The 24,746-nt window shown below is 37.0% G+C and overlaps 2 protein-coding genes across 3 annotated transcripts in view; one reads left to right on the top strand and one right to left on the bottom strand.

Annotated features, from left to right (window-relative positions):
• The first annotated feature begins 227 nt into the window (after window positions 1-227).
• RNF146 (ring finger protein 146) lies at window positions 228-21,205 on the top strand. Of its 2 annotated transcripts, none has more exons than XM_065888937.1 (3): window positions 228-317; window positions 8,621-8,728; window positions 19,470-21,205. In XM_065888937.1, coding segments are annotated over exons 2-3 (1,083 nt in total). In that variant the 5' UTR covers window positions 228-317; window positions 8,621-8,726; the 3' UTR covers window positions 20,551-21,205. The 2 variants fall into 2 exon arrangements, with proteins under 2 accessions (XP_065745009.1, XP_065745010.1); XM_065888938.1 differs by having other exon boundaries at window positions 276-317; window positions 8,626-8,728.
• Window positions 21,206-22,852: 1,647 nt separating this feature from the next.
• The window catches only part of ECHDC1 (ethylmalonyl-CoA decarboxylase 1), a 36,275-nt gene continuing 34,381 nt past the window's right edge, over window positions 22,853-24,746 (bottom strand). The window contains exon 6 of the mRNA XM_065888997.1: window positions 22,853-23,617. Within this exon, the coding sequence (XP_065745069.1) occupies window positions 23,209-23,617 (409 nt within the window). The 3' untranslated portion in view covers window positions 22,853-23,208. The remainder of the gene's footprint in view (window positions 23,618-24,746) is intronic.

Genomic DNA, 24,746 nt, shown 5'->3' with positions numbered 1-24,746 from the left:
ATTCTTTCGGAATTCTTCGGCACCTAATTACAAGTAAAGCAAAATATAAAGCAGTTAGAAGCGGCGAAACTGCAGCTCCCCAAAGATAGGAGAAGGTAGGCAACCTGCGGCGTGCGTCAGGAACGGGGCGTGGGGAACTAGGGGGAGCTGGGCTTGAGCGAGCTCACGGGTGCGCGGCACTGCTTCCGCATCGCGCGGCCCCGCCCCCCGCGACGCTACCGGCGGTCACGTGACGGCCGCGCGCGCGTCCCCGGCCGCTGCGGGCCCCGAGGCCGAAGAGAAAAGACCGCGAGGCGACCGCGGCTGTGGCCACAGAGGTGCGAGTAGGGGCGAAGCCCAATTGAGGGGCAGGGTGAAAGTTAGCCGCTCCGGGATCCTAAGTTGGGGAGAGAAGTGATGGCCCGCGGTGTCACCTCCAACGGCGACACACTCTGGGTCGGCCCTGCGCTCCGGGCCTGAGAGGGGCGGCGGCGGCGGGGTCAGGGGCCGGTACGTAGGTGGACGCCCTTGGGCCGGGGGGACCGCGGCTGTTGCGCCGAGCCGGGGTGGGACAGCTCAGCCCTTTCCGTCGCTCCCAGCTTGGCTGCTGTCACAGGCAAGAAGACGGTGACGGGCTCTGCGTTGCCTGGGGCCGCCGCAGCCCCTGCCCTGGGCGACAGCCCGGAGCTGGTCACGGTCCGGGTGCGAGAGGCGGAGCAGCGGCCATTACTGCGCAGCCTCTTCCGCCGGGGTCCTCGTCGCTGCCTTTGGTGGCAGCCAGGTCCCTCTCCTTTCCCCTCATCGGTGGTGTCAGGCCTCTACACGGGGACTTTGGGCCTCAAGATTTAGGGGCGGCAATGGTTTAAGGGGTATCCTACTCCCAAATTTCCCGTGCGGAGGCTTCTACCCGGGCCTTGGGTCAGGGCGTAGAGTTACTGCATTTTGTCTTTTTCCGGAGTGTCTTTGGCTTCTTTCTCTTCCCTCTTTCCCTCCTCCTCCGGTTCAGTTTCTGGGTATGGCCTAATATGACGAGCAGTCCCTCGCCTTGCTCTCGTTAAGCCCAGCGCTGTTATTAAAGCATCAGAATCATTAAGAGATCTCTCAATACCCGTTGAGCCTCCAAAAACCTCGGTGCATCTTAACAGCGGAGGCTGTTGCTTTGTTCTTCTGGTTGCTGGGTGCGGAATTCTCTCCCTACCCCCCATCCCGACTGAAAGAGTACGGGTCTTAAATTGTTGCCGCTGTTTTGTTTTCCGTGGGCATCTAGAGAAAGGCTGAAAAATTGTTTTGAGTTTACACACACTTCTGGCAACTAGATCTTTTCCGCTTGATATCGCTTTTAATATGTTTTTCTTTTCCCTAAGTGCCATTTTAGTGAGCACTTATTTCTCAAGTTTCTAAAGTACGTACATTTTGTTTGTTAAGTAATATTTTGTTTATTAAGTAATATTAAAACTGTGGAATTGAGAGAAGAAAGCCAAGAAATGATAGAAAAACGCGTTGTCTTTGGATGATTGACATTTCAGGTACCCCTCCAATGTGTGTACTTTTAAAATAGAATTTGAAAGTATGACATTGGCGTTAAAAGCAGTATATACTTATGGAAACTGGAAGACTTAAAACTGTTTTTGTTTTTTTAATAAGTGAATCTATATTTAGACCTTTAAAAGACGTGGCATATAAGACCCAGGAGGAAAATGACCTGCACAACTAACAGGATTTATGATGTTGGCTTTGCTGTTTTTGTGACCAGCAAATACTGTTCGTGTTGAATGTCTGGGAGTGCTCTAAAAATCATGAAAATACGTCAAGTAATCCAATTTTAAAGAGCAAACCGGAAAAGTGAAAAACCACTTTAGAAATAGATTTTGGATGTGTTTGTTTTAGCTTGTACATCTTAAATTGGAGCATTTTGTTAAGCCGAATCTTTGATTTAGAATTTATGTTTCAAGTGGGCCAGTGTAAATTGTGGGCAAAATGAAAATAATGGTAAACATTTGTAGGATTTTGTTATTTACTCGGTTGTTAAAAACTTGGTAGAATTATAATCATCAGGAAAACTGTTTTTCCAAATAGCTGATCATTAGACAAGAGGAAGAAAAAAAGAATTTTTTTTTTTTTTTTGGTAGGAGACATGTGTCAACTGGTAAAGTATTTTGTTTTTGAGTTGTCGCAAGGATAGGGCAGATTTTTTTTTTTTTGAAAGGATGTAAAAATGATTTCTTGAGTTAGTAGAAGAAAAATATAGTATTAAATTTTTTCTTTTCACAATATTGATCTGCATAGAGAATATTATATCATGTATTAGCAATTTACTAGCATAAAACACCTGACACACTGTCAGTTGGGTATTTGAATGCTTTTTTTCCCCCAGTGTTAGTAACAAGGTGAACCTTTTCCATCCTCTTGCCTGGTTTTTGATTGTGCCCAAGGAACTGATTTTGTGCGACCAGCTGGATTAGAAACTGTCTTTGTGGGTATGGAATCCATCTTATTTACATTCTGCTACAACCACCTGTGCTATTTATGGACTGTTGAGTGTTCATGGCTTATTACCCTTTGAGTTAGTTAAAACAAAACCCGTTGTTAAATCGTATTAATTAAAGTATTTAGAATTATGGAAGTGTAGAGTAGGGTGAAATAACAAAGACATGGGAGTTGTGACTTGACCAAGGTCACACAGATAATTAGCAGCAGAGCTTTTCTTATTTACAAAATGGTTGCAGGCTATGCAACTTCTGGTTTATGTGATTAAAAGACAGTACTTGTTCACATTCACATTTAATGTTTTGTTAAAATAAAATGCAAAGCCCACCTTTTTGGGTGGAAAATATAAAGATTTAATTCTTGGGTATGAAGATTGTGAAGGCCGGAGGTTGTCATAATGTTTTTTATGGGAAGTGTTAAACACAGTGGTGGAAATAATTCTTTAACATAGAGTACTGTAAAATATTGGACCCCATTTAGTTGAAATGAGTTTTGACTGAAGACTTTTGTCTCCCAGTATGAAGTGTGCTTTCAGTAAGCTGAGTTTTAGCAGGAGATGAGAAGGAAAGCTAAAAATGGAAACATTAGGGCATTTAGTTACATCTCTCAATTTGGGACTCTTTCTTAAGAAATATTAAGATGTATCTGCTGAATTACACCCGATCTCTCTCTCTCTGTTCCTTCTTTTACTGGTCCTTGCTTTTTCTTTTTTGACTTTGTATACCAAAAGTTGTAAGATTTGTAGTATTTTTCTTTTCTGGCACTGATATCTTTTATATAGAACATTTCCTGTTTTGTGTATTTTGAATAAAGAGTAAGAACTATTTTATTAAACATTAGCTGTTAGTATAATTGGAAAAATACAGGAAATCTTCAGATCTTTGTAATTTGATATTTTAACTGTTACATGCTTATCTTTTTCTTTGATGAGTTCTTTAAAAAAAGATAATCATTTATTTGAATCTGTAATCTAAAAAAAACTTTTTTTTTTTTTTGACTCCATGACTGACTTGAAAAGTAGACTTGTAATTAAGCCTGTTTTCAGAGAAAATACCAGTAGGTACAAATAATAGGAGCATGAATTTGTTGAGTGGTCACAAATTATAAGTAGTACAATATTCATTTTCAGTTATACTTAACTGGTTGAATGGGTAGATGATTTAAATTAACTGATACTCTCTAATCTCTTTTATATATTTTTAAATTCAGTCTGCCACTTTTTTTCTTTAGAATTGTTAAGGGGCAGAAATATCTCATTTAGTTTCATATGTTTTCTCTTTCTATGTTACCTTCCTAATGGTTCATTTCTGTATAAGTTTACACCTTAAGAAGGAACCTTAACCCATTAGCTAATTGGTATTTGCATGTCAAAATATTGTGGCAAATTTTACTGTAATAATTCATAAATTGTGTTGACTTTGGTGATAATTTACAAATCATTCGTTGCAGAAGGAATTATGTATGTTTGCCAAATTAATTCTGGCCTGTAGTTGGAATTATACTATTCTTTTATCTTTAGTTGAAAGTAAAAGCCTCCCCCTCCTTCCATTAAAGAAAAAATATTTGGTTTCAAATGTAGAAGTTTTCTGAGGGCTACTTTACATGACTGTTCTGAATATTACTGATACATGCCATACCCTATGTTGTGCCCAATTGGCATTGTAATTCTCAGAGGCTAGAGTTGATGGATCTATTTGGTAGAATTGAGACTAGCTAAACCAGTCAGTTTTGATCACAGCAAAATATGCAATTTTATTTTTCATCTGTGCCAGCAAAGGTGTGAGTAAAGTAACATGGAGTTCATTTTCTTTATTCAACAATTCTTGTAGTAAATTGCCAGTTTTGTGTTGGAAAAAACCTGTTGGTATGCAAGACATTCTAAACCTGCATTGCCAGTAGCCACTAGCCACATGGAGCTATTGAGCAAACTATGTGGCTAGTCTGAATTGAGTTGTGCTATAAGTAAAATACACACTAGATTTCAAAGAGTGTACACACACACGAGTGTAAAATATCACATTAATAATTAATTTATATTAAATACCAGTGGAAATGGTAATGTTTAGAATATATTGGGTTAAATAAAATATATTCTTTAAATTAAATCTACCTGTTTTCTTATTATTGTTAATGTGGCTAATAGAAAATGTGAAATTACATATGTGGCTTGCATCATCTTTCTATTAGACAGTGCTATTCTAGACCTTTTCTTTGAGATACAGCACATTGAGGAAAATATTTTTTTAAAGATATACTTGAGCTTGAATCTCATCTCCCAGTATTGATAGTTTCGTGATTTGGGGTTAAATTCTTGTGGGCTTGGGTTTCCTCATTTATAAAATTTCTCACAGAGTCATTTTGAGGATTCGATGATATAATGGGTCTACTAGTGCTTCCTGAACTTTAGTATGCATATGAAATACCTGAGATCTGATTCTCTTGGTAGGGAGTGGGGCTTCAGATATTTTGTTTGTAAGGAACTCCCAGGTAATGCTGATGTTGCTAGTTGAGGACCACAGTTGTCATAGCTAGGATCTAGATGACTACATAGGTTTTAGTTCATTTTCCTCCCCTCAACCATTATCCATTTAGAGTCAGCTTTGAAATTTAGCCGTGGGATACAGGAATTGGAAAAGTCCCCGTAGCTTGCAAGATTTACTAAAATTGGTTTTATTCCTAGATTTTTATCTGCATTCTGTAGAATTCATTGCCAGCAAATAAAGCTGGATAAATGATGTACTTGTCAAAAGATATAAAGATGGCATGAATTTTATATTTGTAAATGTAGTAACTCCCTCTGTTAGATTTTAAGTTGTTTAAAGAAAGGATTAGAGCTTAGATATCTTTATGTCTTTTGTGGTTGGGTGCCTATTCACAATTAGAATGCAAATGTTGTGTTATGTTAGTAAATAAATTTAGTTTTTCATTCATCCAAGAAATACCAGTTCAAGTTGTCAACAACTGATTGGCAGTTTACTGGCCGCTTAGAGATATAAATTGTCCTTGTCTTCAGGGGGCTCATGGTTTATTAGAAGAGTCAGAAGCGAACAGATGATTGCAGTGCATATGATAAATTCAGTAATAGAAGAATTACAAAATAGAGGGGAGGGAACAGTTTTTTGGAGGTAGTCAGAGAAAGGTAGTAGCATTCTTTTTAGCCTTAAAAGAGGGAGACTATACCAGGCAGGAGGAAATACAGAACTACAAAGGGAAGTTTGGAGAACTGAGTAATTAGGTGTAAGTAGAGTATTAATTTGTGAGAGAGAGATAAGACTAGAGAGTTATTTAGGTTTCAGGTCTTTAAGACTTTTGAATATTGTTCTAAGGAGCTTTACCTTTGTTGTATAGGCTGGAGAGCCCATATAGGGCTTCGCGTATGGAAGGCTTCATTTTTCTTTTTAAGTCTATCACACTCAGAGACTTGGTGAATAAATTTAAGGGGTGATACTGAAGCAAGATAATCAGGCTGAACAGTAGTCCAGGAGAGAGAGGACAAAATTCTAAACTAGGGGACTAGCAATGGCAAGAGAATGGAGGATAGATTCCAAAGGTGTTAGGGATGAAAGTTGACAGAATTTGGTGTGATGTGTTAGGAGGGGAATGAGAAGAAGAATTTTGTTTTTCTCTGTCAGCACTCATTGGTTAAGGCATGGAAGCTGAGATGTCACATTGTTAGATATATGCAGAGATGGGGGTGTGTAGAGTATGTGTAGATGAGAGACAGAGATATGAGAGAACCAAGCATTCTCTTAAGAAGTTAAAATGGTTGGGCTCCAGATTGGGCAGGAAAGGAAATGAGATCAGGTATTGGAGAAAGGAAAGGAGGTGGTCAAGAGACTGGAGGGCCCCTTGAAATTAAAGAGTGGGTGTGGGAATGAATAAGTGAGCTGAAAGGACCGGAGCTTGTGATCTGAGAGTAAGATTAAGATTTTAGAGAGGCAGTAGTTTTAGGACGCATCTAGTTCCAAATGTGGCCATCATATTTTTTGGGGGGGAGGGGAGTGATGAAGTTAATTGAATTTAGGATTTTAGGAATTGAAAAACAAGGACAGTGTTTCTCAAATTGTATTCGATGGACTACCTGCATCAGCATCACTTGAGGTGAGATTCCTGGGCTGAAACCCATCTCTACTGGCCTACAGTATCTCGGGTTAGAGCCTGAGAATGTGTATTTCTAACAAGCCACCTCTGTGGGGCAAGTTCAGGAACCTCTGAGTTAGGTGTTGAGTGGTTTATTCTCAAGGATATTTAAATAGGTTCATAGTGAGATGTCAGGAGATAAGATGAATAGGATGACCAGTGGTGAGTAGATTAAGTCAGTACCTTAAGGGTTAAGAGAGAATACCTATAGGGGATTATAGCCGATGGTTGGAGACTTCAAAGAATAAGTGGGGTTTTTTTGTTTGTTTTTAAGAGTAATGATGTTAGAATAGTAGAGTGTTTCCTGCTGTCCTGTGTGTGAAACTGGACAGTTTCTATTTTGAGTAGGCTACAGGAGGGAAGTGAATGATGGAGTATTCTTTGGTGCCATTGAAGTTGTAGGCTCTTGGAGGGTAAAGTGAAAGCGCTGTGGTGGAAAGTCAGGACAGTGGAGTCCTTATCATGTAAAGACTAAGTTCTAAAGTCAGAGTAAAACAAAAAGTCAAGTTGTTTAGAAACCCTTTCTAGTCAGTTACTTCTGAAAGTTCTCCAGTTTTGAAACAGATTGCATACTGTTTGGTCTGTTAAACATTTGGTGAGATAGGCTGGCTTGTATTTAAAGGCCATATATCGTCTTAAATACTAAAATTACAAATTTTTTAGGGAGATGGATTCCCACACTGAGCGGCACATGGAACTGAAAGAGTATTTGTCTCTCCTGTCTTGTGGTTACTGTGAAGCCCGTCATCTCTTTAGTCATCATGTATGCTTGATTCTAATTTCTGTGTGGTGAAATGAGCCTCCCACAGTGGGCATGATGAAGTGGAAGGAGGAAATACTAAATGAGAAGAAAGAGGATTAATGGCTGAGATGATGCTTTAGTTGGTGACTCTGGACTTCCTGGACAACAGGCATCTTGAGAGAAGGTTGGCTTAAACTTGGACATACATATAAATACCAGGAGGTCCTAGTTAATGTGATGATGACCTTGCGAATTCCCATACGTTACCTTCTTGTAGGAAGGCAGTGGCTATGGAATACATTCCATGTGGGCTACTTTGTCCATAAAGAACTTGTTTCACTTAAATTTTTTTTCTTGTGGTAAAATATATCAGTTGGCCATAGATGGGTTTATTTCTGGACTCTCTCTTCTGTTGGTATCTTTGTCTGTCCTTATGCCAGTACCACCCTGTCTTGATTACTATAGCTTTGTAGTAAGTTTTGAAATCGAGAAGCTTGAACTCACCAACTTTGTTCTTTTTCAAGATTATTTTTGGCTATTTGGGGCCCCTCACAATTCCATATGAATTTGAAGATTTGTTTCTTCATTTCTGAAAAAAAGGCTCTTGGAATTTTGATAAGAATTATGTTTAATCTGTAGATCACTTTGGATAGTTCTGTCATCTTCATAGTCTTCCAATCCATGAACACCAGTTGTCTTTCCATTATTTAACTCTTCTTTAATTTCTTTCAGCAGTGCTTTGTAGTTTTCAATGTACAAGTCTTTCACCTCCTTGGTTAAGTTGATTTCTAGGTATTTCATTCTTTTAGATGCTATTATAAATGGAATTGCTTTCTTGATTTCCTGTTTGAATTGTTGACTGCTAGATACAGAACTGATTTTTTTGTGCTTTGAACTTATAATAAACTGCAATTTTGCTGAATTTGTTTATTACTTTAGTAGCTTTCTTGGGGATTCTCCAGAATTTTCTATATAGAGAAGAGAAAATTTTACTGTCTCTGCAAATAGTTAATGGTTTTACTTCTTCCTTACCAATTTGTATGCTTTTCATATCTTTTTCTGGTCTAATTGCTCTGGCTAGAACTTCCAGTAAAGTGTTGAATAGCAGTGGAGAAAGCAGGCGTCCTTGTCTTGAAATTTTTCCACTTTTGAGATAAAATTTGCTAGTGAATTTTGTTAAATGAAGAATCATACATAATTGACTGAAATTAATTTTTAATGTTGTTGATCTTAGTCTGTAGAGAAGTTGATGTTGAAATTTTTCTTTTGCAGCACAGGATGATCCAGCAATGGAGGAGAAAATACTGCAAACTGGCTGATTGCTCGTGAAGAAGATGTTTTATTTTTGTGACAGACATCTGTGGGATCTGTAGTAGAAATGTAAGTATGGCATCATGTTTGTTCCAAAGCTGCAGTAAATTAAGTAGACTGGTATAAAATGTAATAAATCAAGTATCTGTCATAGTTAGTTTTAATTATACAAAATGAGCATTTTATATAGACTTTTAGATCTTTGAGTTGACAATTTTATTCACATTAAATTATTATTAATGTAGATTTCCAAAAAAAAATCTCTTCATAGGGAAAAATCTCTATTAAAAAGTGGAACTGAAGACAGAGAAATTTGCTCATAGAAGGCTAAAAAAAAACTGGAAAGATCTCCAGGTCTTCTAGGTTCTACTTTTTCTTTACATAGTAATTTACTTAAATAACCAACTAAGGAGATAATATCAGCCTTTATAAATAAGAAAGACTTATGGGTTATAAAATACTAGTTATTAAAAACATGTTTCAGTAAAATAAATAGGTTTTTTTAATTAATTGGTTCTTTTAACAAGTTAGTACATGCATTTTAATTCCTATTGGAGTCACTGTAGTCCCCAGTTTTGTTTTCCTATCAGTTTCTCTTTGTGAAGTATGCTTTAAAATGTTGCTACTACCTTGATCTTGCCCATATTGAACTTCATTCTGTTATTGATGAAACTTTTTCACACAATGAACATCATATTTCCGTCTTCCAAGTTGATATGAAAAATATCCAACTTGAGTCATTCATGAAAAATGCAGTGAACACTTTACTTTTACAGTTTTGGTGATAACAGTGTTTAATATACTTGACCAGAGAGTGACCCTTGTAGATACTATTTCATATGTTCTCCCAGTTTGACATATAACTATTGTTATCTACTTTTCCAATATGGTGCTTTGATTATATATTCCCATTAAAAGTATGACCATATCATTCTTAGTCAATGTTGAGAATTTGATAAAAGACAGTTGAAACCAGTAAGCATTTTTCTTTAAAATTGGAACAAATATATTTTTTATTTAACTCTGTTCATGTATTGTCTATCTATATACATATGTATATTTTTTAATCCTGTAGGTCAGATAGTCTGACCATCAGACTATCATGGCCATCAAGGAACTAGACTGGTGTAGTCAGTAAGACACATATGTAATTAATAATTACATAGTGGAAGAAATACTGTATTGAGGCAACAATACAATGCTTTCAGAACTGAGAGGATTTATTCCATCTGAAGGGTTCAGAGTGAACAGGGAACTTTTGGTTTGGTCTTAAAGAATGAATAGAATTTTAACAATCAGAAAACTAGGAATTATATTTTAAGCCAAGGGAATGGGGAAGGGCACAGCTGCCTAAATATCAAGGTATCTTAGGGGAGTCGGGGAGCAGTCCTATGTGTGAAGGTGGAGTGGGAAATAGAGACTTCACAGGGAATGAGTGTTTATTTAGTGCCTACTTATTGCCAGGTGCTTACTGGGTATTTTACTTGGATTACTGAATTCAGTCACAAGATGGTAGTAGCCTTATCTACTGATGAAGAAACAGAGATGAAGTCATTTTCCCTGGGTCAGTGTTTACCAAATATCTCTGAGAATAATCTACTAGGGCACTTGTTGAAAACTGAGTTTTAGACTCTAACCCAGATGTGTACAGATTTCCAGGAGAGAGCACACCAGCTAATTCTTATCTTTAGAGAAGTTTGGGAAACACTGTTCTAGGTCAACAGTAAGAATAAATGATAGATTTTAACTAAGTCTGTTATACTCTGAAGGCTATGTCAGTGTAATTGAAAGCCAGTGTTTAGGAATTTCTGTGGGATTATGTAGGCAATAGAAAACTATTGAAGATTGAGTGGAGGGGAGACTAATTAGACATAATTGAACTGAGGAAAGATGAAGAAGAAAGGACTGAGGTCAGGAAGGCCACTTAGGAGGTCAGTATTTTGTATAAGAGTGTGTCCAAGAGGCCAGAATTAAGGTCACAGCTTTAAAGGGAACACATTCTAAAGAAGTTTCTGTTGCAGAAAAGCAAAAGTGGCCAAGGAATAGGGGAGCACTGAGGATGACTCCCAAGTTTTATCCAAGATAGAGACCAAAGGAAGAGGGTGTAGGTTTAGGGGAGCAGATAATTTTGGTTTTATTAATGTTTGATTTCAGGTGACTGGAGAATACTGAGGTAGACTTTTTGAATACAGAATTGGAAATACAGATTTTAGGAATCCAGAACAGTTCTGGATATTAGATTTGGGGACTCATGGGGGGTTTATATATACATACTATATATCTACTGAGTATTCCAAACTAATACATATATATAAATTTGGTATATTCAGTAGATTGTCTAGGCATAGAATGTAGTATGAAAATTTGGTCACTCACAGAGCCCCTGTGAGGAATACTGGTATTTAAGGGAAGCTAAAGAAGGTAGAAAAAAAATGATAACGGAGAATTAGGAGAGAGTACCATCATGGAAATGAATAATATAAATTTTTAGAAAAAGAGTCAATGGTTAATAATATCATTTAGTTCAATGGGATCGAATAGATCAGACTGGAAGAGGTCATTAGACTTAGCATGTTAGTTGATTTTGAAATTTAGGGATGGAGAATATTAATTGAAATCTGGGAGGAATTGGGATAGTTTAGCTTTGAAAACTAGCAGTACCCCATCCTGAGCCAAGAGGAATGATGATAAGGTAGAGTGAAGATAAAAATAAAATTTGAGGAGTCATTCATACCTAATTTCTTAATAAGGGAGTCCAGAATATCTCTTTACTAAGAGGTTGGAGAAGTTTTGTAATAGTCTTTGTGGGAATAGGGAAAGAAAGATGTCTTAGCTGAGTAAAAAGTAATTGATAGCAGGCTTGATGGATTCTGGGAATCAAAATAACTAATCAGTGTATGGTGCTCACAATTTTTGCACCATATATTTCACTACAAATATGGAAATTTTCATAAGTTGAAGAGTAACTTTTATAAGTTCTCTCCTTGCTTGACCCTTCTTTTTTGCAAATGTCTCCCCTTGTGGCTTTCGAGGTGGCAGTCTTACTTTATTCCGCATTCCTCTCTGACCATTCCTCCCATCCTTTGCCTCACTCTTAATTGTTGGAGTAATCCAAGATTCTATCGCTGGCCCTTTTGTGTGCTCTAACAGGTTTAATTTGGGCATTCGTACATTTTCATGTCCCAAGAACCGTGTATGTGTTGGTGACTCATGAGACTTCTTTCTGCTTAGATTTCTTCAGAGCACCTATGTAGTAAACTCAACTGTCATCTACCTGTCTTCATCTGAAGACTTTATAAATATCTCAAAGTCATTATGTCAGAACTCGCCTCAAGTTCCGAATCTTGATGAATGATGCCATCATCCATCAGTAACTAAATGCTTTCATTTCTGTTTCCTTAGTATTTCTTATATTCTATTGTTGGAACCTTACATCTGTCGTCCCCCCCCCCCAATTATCTTATACCTGGATTACTCTAAACTTTAGTTTCCTTTTAGCCCCATGACACCAAGTCTTCCTCCAAACTTCTGTCCAAATGGTCTTGATAAACTACTAAACTGTCACTTCCTAACATAAAACCTTTCAGTGAATTCCTGTTGCCTCCTTAAGGGTTCATATATGGACCAGCTTCATAGAGATCCTTGAACTCCTTGATGTTATATGTAAGATTTCCTTAATAAGACTGTGACCTAAAAATGTTTAAGAACCATTTGTATTTAAAATAAGTGTTTAAACTTACTAAGATAGCGTAATGTACAAGGTCTTTGCAATACTTCGTGCATAGTACATTTCATCCATTCAAAATGCATCTATCCCCTCCCTGCTAGTTACTGGGGAGTACAAAGGAAGAAATGGTATCTGTTACACTTATCAGAAACCATTAGGTAATGTAGTGTTCTTCAACTTAACTTTGATGGCAGTTTTATTTTCCATTTCTCTGCTACCGCCATGGGCATGGTAGATGCTCAGACACTTTCTCTGTTCAAAACTGAAAAGGAGTAAGGAGAAATACGTGACAGCTCTTGCAGCAGGTGATAAAAATGTCATTCCTTTATCAGTCTGTGAAATTTCTTAGTAACTTCCTGAAGTCTTTCCTAAAATTATTGATGGTGGTTCTTATATTTGGATAGTCATGATTATTTTAGAGGCATTCTGTAACAGTTAAGGGTAAAGACTATGAAGTCAGATCACCTGGATTATGAAACCTAGATTTGAGCCTGGCTCCATCACTTAATGAACTGTGGCTTTGGGTATTTCTTCACCTGAACTTTCTGTACCTCACTTTCCTCATCTGTAAAATAAGGAAAATAGTGGACCCATTTCATAGGGTGATAAGAGGATTAGATATAAAGTGCTTCGCAAAGTATCTGCCACATATTATGCAATCAGTAAATGTTAGTTGTTATATTTTAATGTGATGAGCTATGCATCAACAGACATCCAACAGAAATTAAACACCCACCAATTACAACACACTGTACAATAGGAAAAGTTAAGAATTTTGTCTTAAGGACTTAGGAATGGTCATTGTTAAAATTTTAATGTTATATTTTTAACTTGTATTAAACCTCAAACTCTTTATATTCCAGCAGAACTAAAGATTTGAGGATTTTTTTTTTTTTTTTTTTTTTTTTTTTTGCGGTACGCAGGCCTCTCACTGTTGTGGCCTCTCCTGTTGTGGAGCACAGGTTCCGTATGTGCAGGCTTAGCGGCCATGGCTCACGGGCCCAGCCGCTCCGCGGCATGTGGGATCTCCTGGACCGGGGCACGAACCCGTGTCCCCTGCATCGACAGGCGGACTCTCAACCACTGCGCCACCAGGGAAGCCCTTGAGGAATTTTTTTTTCTTTTAAAAAATAGTCAAAGTTTTGGGAAGGAAGATGACATTCTTTTTTGGTAGGTCTGTGCAAAAGATGTTGCAGTACCTTATTCTTTATTCCCTTTTTTATGTTTTTAATTGGATTCTGAGCCCAGAATTAAAAACCTGACTTTTAATATTTGTAGTTTTTAAGTGCTGGCAGAAATTTCTTCAATACTATGTAAGCTAAAGGTCTTTTTCATTTATAGTTATTTTACCTTTCTTTTGACTAATGAAATGTTTTTAAGAAGATTAAACAAAATCTGAATACTTGGAGATTTCCACTGAATCTGCCCATATCCCTCTATATTTGGTCTTGTTGAAGAGAGAAGCCTTACTAGCATTAATAGATGTTTATTTGTCTTCCGGAAATATTTTACATAGTTTAGAAGAAGAATGGGATTTATGCTTAAAAGTCATATCACGTTAAGAGTTCAGTTAGTAAGAAAGTCTTGGAAAATGAGTGAAAGAAACATTTACTATGTTCTTCAGCAGAGTTGGACTAACGTCATTCCAAATTTCTACATATTATTCTTAATTTAGTAACCAGGAAATAAATTCCCTTTTTCAAAATGATCTCTGAAGTTTCCTGAGACATTTACTAGTTAGGGAATACTACTCTTTGATTAGCATTCTCTTTATCAAATCCTTGCTCTACAAAAAGGAAAGGAAAAAAAGCATTTCTTACACACCAGTATGATCCTCTGAACATATTCAGTCTCCAACCTATTTGAAGATCATTGAAACTATGCAAAGAAAAAAAATCTGTTTTGTAGAGTAGATTAAAATGGTCATGAAAATTACCTTGAAGTGTGTCTATAGATAGGCAGGCTAGTGGGTTGCTTTGTCTTTATCTTGTTAAATATCTTAATGGTATCTTGTCCACTGTATGTGCCTCATCCAGAGCTATGTAAAACGTATTTATAAGTTCTCTCCGTTTCTTAGTTGGTGATAGACTAGGAGTGTACTTGGTGGGCTAAACAGAATTACAATTTGATGTTTGCTATGGCAAATTGATAGTTGAAAGTGCTTTAGGTGAATGAAACTTTAACTATCTTGTGTCTCTCTGTTTTCTGATGAAGTTTATCCAATTTTACTTCATTCTAATGAGGGAACCAAAATACCTGCCCCAAAAGAATTGTTTTGCCTTTCTAAATAAGCATGTTGCTTTCACAGTTCATGTCTTCCCCTGGGATGACTGTAATTGCGTTTTTTAGTTTGTTAATTATATGTTTATGTTTATTTGTGCATGCAAGAGTAAGAGTCATATAAAATATTGATCATGTTAAACAAGATGGAGAGTAATGTTTTTAGGTTGAAAACTTGCTTTTTGTAGATAACTGCATCTAATGGAAGATCGACTTTTGAGTTAATTTTACTTAAGTACAACAGGGTTTGGGATTATGTATCTTTTTAAAGTATGGCATTCATCCAGGTTGCACTGTTGGATATTTTATTTACATTTTACTAGACATTTTCTTTTTAAAATTTTAAATTTATTGGCCTGTCCTTTGCCCAGAGGGTACCTAGATAGTTTAGGATATGGACTTATTGTATATGAGATGTTGCTATCGTTTTTTCAAAGTACTGATGAGCATTAGCCCATTTCAACATTTTGTCTTCCGAATAGAATCAAACATCTGTCTTACTCAGTTAAATTATTACTTGTGGATGAAGGGCGTCCTTATTTTCTTTTTCTTACTTGGGCTTCAAATAAATATGGAGATTTAAAAAAAGATTTTCAAGAATTTCATTGACAACTGATTTCTTTAACTTAAATTGAAAGGGATGAAAGAATATATGTACTAATTGTTCACTCTTTCTACAGCTGATTTTAGTTCTTTTTGTTATGAAAATGTTTAAAGTTATCCTGAGATTTAAATGTAGCGATAGGACCTGATGAATTAAAACTAGGTAGCCAGTGCCTTACAACTGTTTTCAGAGTTATTTTCCTGAGCACGGCCTATATATAGCTTTTGCCAACAAACAGAAAAGTGAGAAGCTAAATTCAGTTAGCAAGTATTTATTATGTACTGTGTGATGAGCATGTATTAGATATCTTAGAAAAGGGAATTTTGAGTCAAAACATGAATTTTTCCTGTTTTACTGATGAGAAAACTGAAGTCCCAGAAGCATGGTGTGTGAGATATTTTTTCTTTTAAATCTCTTAAAGGTACATTGGGCACTGAGTATAGTATTTGGCCAAATTGAAAGTAGTGTACATAAACTGTTACCACAGTGTAAGACTACCTGGGGCAGACAAAAGTATTCTGAATCTTTTGCTAAATGACAAATGAAATATGTGGTATTCTGTCTCTTGCCATTTTGGAAAGTACTTAGATTTTGTATTCAAGAAATACATATGAGTTTTTGAGAGCCTAACAAAATATTCTGTGTACAGCCAATCATTTTAGGGGAAATAGGTGGGGGATATTAATTGACTGGTTGAGAAGCATGTGCTTTCACTTATAACTCAGATTGTTAAATTACAAAATCTTTGAAGGCATAAGTGTATCTCAGAATACTCTGAAGCTCCTGTAGTGCCTAATAACATATATTAAGAGGTCATATTTGGTTGACTTAGAATTTACCATAGGTTAGGAAAAAGTTGTATTTTACTAGGTTCTGTAACTTAGAATTTCTGGTAAAGGAGTTGATTGGAAGTGAAATTAAAGGTTGAAAAAAAAAGATTGGAAATTAAGCATTTCATGGAGATCAGTTCTTTCCCTTGAGACTGTGTGTTGCTTCCTTTTCTAGATCAGTGCAGTCTTTTCAAAAACTTACTATCATTTTGAACCTTGCCTGTTGAGGAACCAAGGACACAGAAAAAGCAGTAAGAGAATGTATTTTTGTTTGATTAGATGTACTGTGATGAAAGCCTAAGAGATAAGTGTAAACATTTTTACTGACTATACCTTTTGTAACCATTGAACCCATTTTTGAGAACTTGAGCTTGGGAAAAAAGCAAATATCCTTATGGTGATTAAATTCTAAATATTCCGTATTTAAAATGGTAGAACCAACTAGTAGAGAGAGATTGCCACTCACTTTAAGCAGCAGTTAATTAAGGGTTGCTAATCTCTGTGAGGTCTTCACCTCCATTTCTCAGTCTTTCACTTATCACTCATATATACCCTCTTATCATTTTCTCCCCCTTTAAAATATCTGTGGTTTCCTATTACTGTGGGATTAAACCAAATCAGATGTTTCTTTAGCAGGGCACAATAAGGTTTTCAGGTTGGGCATCTGGTTACCTTTTCAGCTTAATTTCCTGCTGCTCCATTGCTTATGACTCAGTGCTTTGCACATGTCTCTGCCTTGAATCTCCTCCACTCCCCAGCCTCCTGCACCCCAAATTTTCTAACCTATGTCTATGCTCTCATCTCTCTTATCATTGTTACTTTTAATAAATATCCTAACACATTTCAGTTATTGCAGGAATCAGGTCACATTGTGAATATCTGCTTGTTTGCATGTACGTTTCCTTATTTAACAGAGTAGGTATGCGTCTTATTCATCTTTAGATCCATCAATACTCAGAATTGTATACGGACCATAGTAGTAGTTTAATAAATGTTTATCTGAATCAGTAAGGTGGAAGCTCCAATTTTTATACCAGTGTTTAAGCTTTATACATCCAGTTTGACAAATCTTTTTTTTTTTTTAATTTTTTAAAATTTTTATTGGAGTATAGTTGATTTACAGAGTTGTGTTAGTTTCAGGTGCATAACAAAGGGAATCAGTTATACATACACATATATCCACTATTTTTTTTAAGATTTTTTTCTCATATAGGCCCTTACAGAGCATTGAGTGGAGTTCCCTGTGCTATACAGCAGATTCCTATTAGTTACCTATTTTATATATAGTAGTGTGTATATGTCAGTCCCAATCTCCCAATTTATCCCTCAAGCTTATGGTACCTTATCCCCTGGTAACCATAAGTTTTCTACATCTGTGACTCTACTTCTGTTTTGTAAATAAGTTCATTTGTACCCCTTTTTTTTTTTGGATTCCACCTATAAGTGATATCATATGATATTTGTCTGACTTCACTATGACAACTCTAGATCCATCCATTTTACCACACATGGCATTATTTTGTTCTTTTTTATGGCTAATATTCCATTGTATATATGTACCATATCTTTTTTATACATTCCTCTGTTGATGGACACTTAGGTTGCTTCCATGTCCTGGCTGTTGTACATAGTGCTGCAGTGAACATCAGGGTGCATGTATCTTTTTGAATTACGGTTTTCTCAGGGTATATGCCCAGTAGTGGGATTGCTGGGTGGTGTGGTAGTTCTATTTTTAGTTTTTTAAGGAGCCTCCATACTGTTTTCCATAGTGGCTGCACCAGTTTACATTCCCACCAACAGTGTAGGAGGGTTCCCTTTTCTCCACACCCTTTCCAGCATTTACTGTTTGTAGATAGTTTGACAAATCTTTGGGTTTTTTTCCTCTCTCCTTCCTCTTCAGGGCAACTTCGGTATTCATGTCATTTTCTCCCATGGTCTTATATGATTGTAACATTTGTTGAGCTTTTTTTTTTTGGTGGGGTGGTTTCCCACCTAAGTTTCATGAATTCATGGAGGCTTTCTCAAGAAAGATATAAGATGGGTAGTAGTTTGTCCATGGAGGGGTATGAGAGGCAAGAAGTGAAGAAATATTCCATATAGAGAAAACCTATTATTGGAGGGAGTAGCGACTGTGGCTGGAAGCCTGATCAAGGGGAAGTTTGATGTGAGATGAGGCTGGCGTGGGAGCTGGCATCCAGACCATGCAGGGCATATAGATCCTGGTCTTTAACCTAAAATCAACCTTTTAAAAAGGGGTAAGGCTGGACCCATTAAAAGGCATATGCAGTAATTTAATAAATAGTGTTTGCTTGGTGACTAGGGAAGGGTAGAGGTGGATAGTAGATAGATTTAGGGGATATTTAGGAGATAAAATATAAAACTTGCTGATGTTTTGGTTGGGGAGGGGTTAGGAGAAGGACAGCTTCAAGGATGGATTTCTGGCTTGAAAGGCAGATGAATAGAGGTGTCTCCAGAGTGGCATTTAGGGAGTGAGTAAATAAGGAGGAAGCAGATCATAAATTCAGTTTTTGTGCCTTCAAGACATCCAAGAAGAGATCTAAAATAGGCAATTAAAAGTATAGGTATAGGGCTGAAAGGAGAGACCTGGGCTGGTGATTGTCAACTTATGAGTCGGTAACAGTTGAAGCCATGAATATAGATGAGATTATCTTGAAAGAGTATAGCAAGAAGAGCATATATATGGTTTAGAAAGAGGCAGCAACAACAGAAAACGCCATAAGAAGTGTTTCACAGAGGGGGAACGAAATGACTGATTTAACCAGTGTTTTCAGATTATACAGCAGAGAAAGGGAATTTCTAGAATTTAAACTCTGGTATTGATTTCATATGGTCTCCTTGTCAAGTACCAAAAGTACATTAATACATGGCAATATTTGCAAAACTGCACCTAGTAGTATCTTAAAAGGCTACAAAATTTGTTACTTTCTGCAATTGTAAGCTGAATTACTTTTAGCAATTTTCTGTTTTTCTACTTTCCAGACTGATTGTAAAAGTCTAGATGGGTTGTATTGATACATTTTAAAATCTTTGCATTTAGTTCTATCATGTAAGTTCTGTGAATAAATAGAAATGGTGTATTTATTTGAAATCTATACTTTGGTTGTATGTTTTTATTCTTGGCTTAACATTTGTGTGCCTCATTGCCACCCACAAGTAAAAATTAATACAAATCAAAAAGATTTTTCTGTACAAGTTAGAGTTTTTTTCTCTTTCATTTTTGTATCCCCATTGTCTAGGATGTGGCTTGCATGTAACAGGTACTTAATGTTTTCTGAATTGTTGAATTAAGATATTGGAAGAGTTAAAACAAGATTTTAATACTATATGTATTTTCTCTCATTTTCTCAGGATGGCTGGCTGTGGTGAGATTGATCACTCAATAAATATGCTTCCTACGAACAGGAAAGCAAATGAGTCCTGTTCTAATACTGCACCTTCTCTAACTGTCCCTGAATGTGCCATTTGTCTGCAAACATGTGTTCACCCAGTCAGTCTGCCTTGCAAGCATGTTTTCTGCTATCTATGTGTGAAGGGAGCATCATGGCTTGGAAAGCGATGTGCCCTCTGTCGACAAGAAATTCCCGAGGATTTCCTTGATAAGCCAACCTTATTGTCACCAGAAGAACTCAAGGCAGCAAGTAGAGGAAATGGTGAATATGCATGGTATTATGAAGGAAGAAATGGGTGGTGGCAGTATGATGAGCGCACTAGTAGAGAGCTGGAAGATGCTTTTTCCAAAGGTAAAAAGAGCACCGAAATGTTAATTGCCGGGTTTCTGTATGTTGCCGATCTTGAAAATATGGTTCAATATAGGAGAAATGAACATGGACGTCGCAGGAAGATTAAGCGGGATATAATAGATATACCAAAGAAGGGAGTAGCCGGACTTAGGCTGGACTGTGATGCTAATACCGTAAACCTAGCAAGAGAGAGCTCTGCTGATGGAGCGGACAGTGTATCAGCACAGAGTGGAGCTTCTGTTCAGCCTCTAGTGTCTTCTTCTGTAAGGCCCCTGACGTCAGTAGATGGTCAGTTAACAAGCCCTGCAACACCATCCCCTGATGCAAGCACTTCGCTGGAAGACTCTTTTGCACATTTACAACTCGGTGGAGACAGCATAGCTGAAAGGAGTCATAGGGGGGAAGGAGAAGAAGATCATGAGTCACCATCTTCAGGCAGGGTACCAGCACCAGACACTTCCATTGAAGAAACCGAATCAGATGCCAGTAGTGATAGTGAGGATGGATCTGCGCTTGTTGCGCAACACTCCTTGACCCAACAGAGACTTTTGGTTCCTAATCCCAACCAGACAGTATCTGATCGATCTGATCTATCAGGAACTGATCGATCTGTGGCAGGGGGTGGAACAGTGGGTGTCAGTGTCAGATCCAGAAGGCCTGATGGACAGTGCACAGTAACTGAAGTTTAAGTAAAAAAGTTTTCAGATCCATGCTCAAGGTAAAAATGGTTATCTGTAAATTTCTGCCCACATAACATTATACTCATCCCTAGTAGTGCATTTTGGGAGTTGGGGTGGGAAGGGGTATGGTAAGGATAGACCTGTAATTAAAATGTCTAACATGTCTCTGTTGAGAAATTTATTTAATATAAGGAACTTGGGTGTTAATAGTTGAGAGCTGTTTAGTAGTAACCCAGTTTTCTTGAGGTCTTTATAGTTTTTTAAAATATCTTCAGTTCTTTTGGCCAGCGTGTATTATTTGTGCATTAACGATCCTCATCTGACTCTTGCATTGTCATATTTTTCTGCATGGAATGACATAAAACCATAACTAAAATTTGGCACCTATGAGATGTCTGGGATCAGTATGAACAAGCAGCTTAATTAATGTGAGCATAGATGTGAATTTGGGGTTTTAAAATAGATGAATAACAACTATTTAATAGTAAAGTTACTGAAATGGAAATGTAAAGAAAACAGCTTATGTTTCAGAATCTTGTAACACACTTCATGGCGTTCCCATAGGCTTTGCTGTCTAGTCCTTGTAGTTTGAGGTGTCTTGATCCACATTTTTCTTTTTGATTACAGACTTTATAATTTAATAAATACTAGAGTTTATCAAAAATAATCTGTCTCTTGTTTGAGTCTGGAAGGGGATGGAAACATTTTGACATCTATGGCCAAAAGGTCACTAAAAAGGGGGTGATTTGAATTGGTGGTGTATTCAGCTTACATAGTCACCTGCTCAGAAAAGTTTGATTTCTTCATAGAGAATATTTAAACAGAGTCTACAGGGAATGTTCATGGAATAAATATGTATGGAAATAAACCTAAAGCCTGTGAGACTTAATTAAAGGCCTTAAATAACTGATAGCAGAGACCGTGTATATATATTAGATTTTCTTTGCCAGTATTCATTAATGGCTAACCCTAATCTGAATTAAATGGTAGGCTTATTTTTAAACAGCATTAGTAGACACAAAGTGATTCAACACAAGATGTTGTACAATCTATATAGCAAGGTAGGAAGCATTGGGTTAACTTGGTAATCCAGAATTTGATTCTGAAGAAAAGTAACGAGTTTCTCTTCTGTATTTTCCTAAGTAAAACAGCAGGATCACAAAGCATACGTAAGTTGTCTTTAATATGATTTTTCAAAGGTGAATTGAATGTTACAATAGCAAATATAAATTGTCACTATTTTTATTTATTTTTTTACATATTTATTGGAGTATAATTGCTTTCAATGTTGTTAGTTTCTGCTGTACAACAAAGTGAATCAGCTATATGTATACATATATCCCCATATCCTCTCCCTCTTAAGCCTCCCTCCCACCCTCCCTATCCCACCCCTCTAGGTGGTCACAAAGCATTGAGCTGATCTCCCTGTGCTATGCAGCAGCTTCCCACTAGCTATTTTACATTTGGTAGTGTATATATGTCAGTGCTACTCTCTCTGTCCCAGCTTCCCCTTCCCCCACTGCATCCTCAAGTCCATTCTCTACATCTGCGTCTTTATACCTGCCCTGTCCCTAGGTTCGTCAGAACCATTTTTTTTTTTTTTAGATTCCATGTAATGTGTTAGCATACATATACAAATGTGGTAGTATTTGTTTTTCTCTTTCTGACTTACTTCACTCTGTATGACAGACTCTAGGTCCATCCTTTTACCTCTTGTTGTGATGATAGGTTAGAATTAGGACTCAATTCTTTGACTTATGTTTTTTAAAGTCTGTATTACTGAGATCATAAAAGTTTGAGTTGCACATTGTTATTTACTTTTAAAAGATAGCTAGTTATAAAAGAAGAAATGCTAGCTACTTTTCAGAAAAAAATAGAAATCTGATGTAAAATGCAAATGTGTTACAGGATGCTTCCTCAGTCTCTGCAGTCTTTGGCAGTTTTGATCAAAGTTCAATTTGATTACTACGTAAACTACAGTACTTCTTAACTACTGGTTTGGAAATTCTGGAGCACACAAATGAACTGGCCAATTTTGTAGTTAGTAGACTTTCTTTGTGGTGGCTATCATTGTTTCGTAGATAATTTAAAATAGAAATCTAACAATTATTTAAAAGATCAAATAAATAAGGTCCAGATTTGTAGAGGGTTGAGGTGAGGAGCATCTTTATTTAAAAGAAGGGCTGTTACCCATGACTTCTTTACTGCAGCTGCTTGGAGCAGAAGAGGACTAATCATACCTTTGCGTATTTTCCTGTCCCTGACCCCTCTCCACTTTTGCTAAGTTTCATTAAGCTATTTTTGTAAATAATTTCCAGGTAAGGCAAGACAAAGACTTCATGAAAAATAACACAAGAGATTTTGTGTAGTTTTTTCTTTTAAAAACTGGTCTTTGGTTATAGCCTAAGAACTAATATGGGAATTTGGGAATTGCTAATAATTTTTAAGCTGAAAGTGTTGCATATTTTAGTCAGATGTTCGAAATTACTTGGTGAGTATCCAAATAGACTGAAAACTAGGCCAATGAGTTCAGGTATTCAAACAGTTGTTTAAAACTGAAATACTAATAGTAGCCTTCAAAGTAGTTCTGACATTCATATTTAATATCATTTAACTTTTATACATATTAATCATTGGAGTTTTACCTGTAGTACATATTTTTTTAAACTATTTATTAAACTTTCCTTTCCTAGCAATAGCCTCTAAATTTGCAGGTCCACCCCAAACTGTTCCTAAAAGATCTCTTTCAGTCTGTAATGCCTCCTCTAAACAAAGCTCTTTGCTTGAAGAAACAGATGTTTTCAAAGCTCTAATTACTTCTGGTGGCCCTTTGATAAACTGCTGTAGCCACTCTTGTGCCTCTCTGAGACATTCGGTTTCATCTGAAGACTGCAAGACCTCCTCAACCATTCCTATTTGTAAAGCCTTTTTTGAATCCAGCTTAAGGGCCCCACTTAACACTTTGAGGGCTTGTCTACTGCCAATTATTTCAACTAGCCGGGTAGCACCTCCCCAGCTTGGTATTACACCCATCTCCTTGTGGACAAATCTGATCTCACTCTCGGTAGTCATTAATCTGCAGAAGAAAAAAGAAAAATCTTAATTGAAACTATATACGCTTTAGTCACAAAGTACTACCTATTCATAATCTGATCTGAAATCTCCATAGATCTTTACAGGTAGATGTGTTGTATTAAAAACAATGTTCAAAGAACCTGGCTAAGTACAGAATTCAATTTATTGCACAGTATTTAGCACTTCCCTTTGAAAACATGGTCAACATTCTTGTGCTCGCGTATCTTTTACTTTGCATATAAGAATCTAATCTTTATGTTTACTTCTAAAAGCCCAAAGTGTATCTTTCTCAAGTGAGTGGTGGCGTACTGGGAAAACCTGGATTAAAGTGAAAATATGGGAGTAAGGAATGTTAGGTGCATACCATGAAAAAAATGCATAGTAAGTTAAACTCAGTAGTCCTCAGGGGAAAACAAAATGTTTGTTTTTTTTTTTAACTCAATTGATTGATCCACTCTTCCAACAAATATTTCCTAAGCACTACCAATGCTAGATGCGGGACTACAGGAATGACCAAAATAAAATCCCTATGCTGAGTTTACATTCCTGTTAGGAAAGACACTGGACAATATAATGTCAGTGGTGATAAATGCTATAAAGAAAATGAGGCAAGGAACTAGAGAATGAGGCAATGTGTGTTGTGTGTGTGCTATTTTAGATGGAGTCCTCTGAATATTTGAGCAGCTACCCAGGTGAGTGAGCGATGCAAAATTCTGGGAGGGAATTCCAGGAAGAGGGAATTGCAAGTGCAAAGGCCTTGAAGTAGAACTGCTTAGTATCTCTGGGGAACAGGCTAATGTAGCTTGAATAGAGCCAACAGAGAGTAATGGGGGATGAAATCAGACAGGTAAGCTTATAGGCACTCAGGAGGTCAGGTTTTTTTTTTTTAAGTGTGAAGCTCTTTAGGAGGAGGCTGACCAAAGGAGTAGTATCTGATTTGTTTTGTAAGAGTAGCCTATGTAGCATTTAATAGCACACCGACTATTTAAGGAACTTTATGTTAACTAATCCTCAGAACCACCACGAGGTACAGTAATATGCTCATTTTACAGAGGGAAACAGAGGCAACAGCGATTAAATAAATAGCACACCCAAGGCCATGCAGCTATAGCAGGACCAGAATTTTAAAT

This window comes from Phocoena phocoena, chromosome 12 (assembly GCF_963924675.1).
Source record: "Phocoena phocoena chromosome 12, mPhoPho1.1, whole genome shotgun sequence".
NCBI classification, from domain to species: Eukaryota; Metazoa; Chordata; class Mammalia; order Artiodactyla; family Phocoenidae; genus Phocoena; species Phocoena phocoena.
The sequence above is the reverse complement of the archived record's forward strand: the minus strand, read 5'-3'. Positions and strand labels throughout refer to the sequence as shown.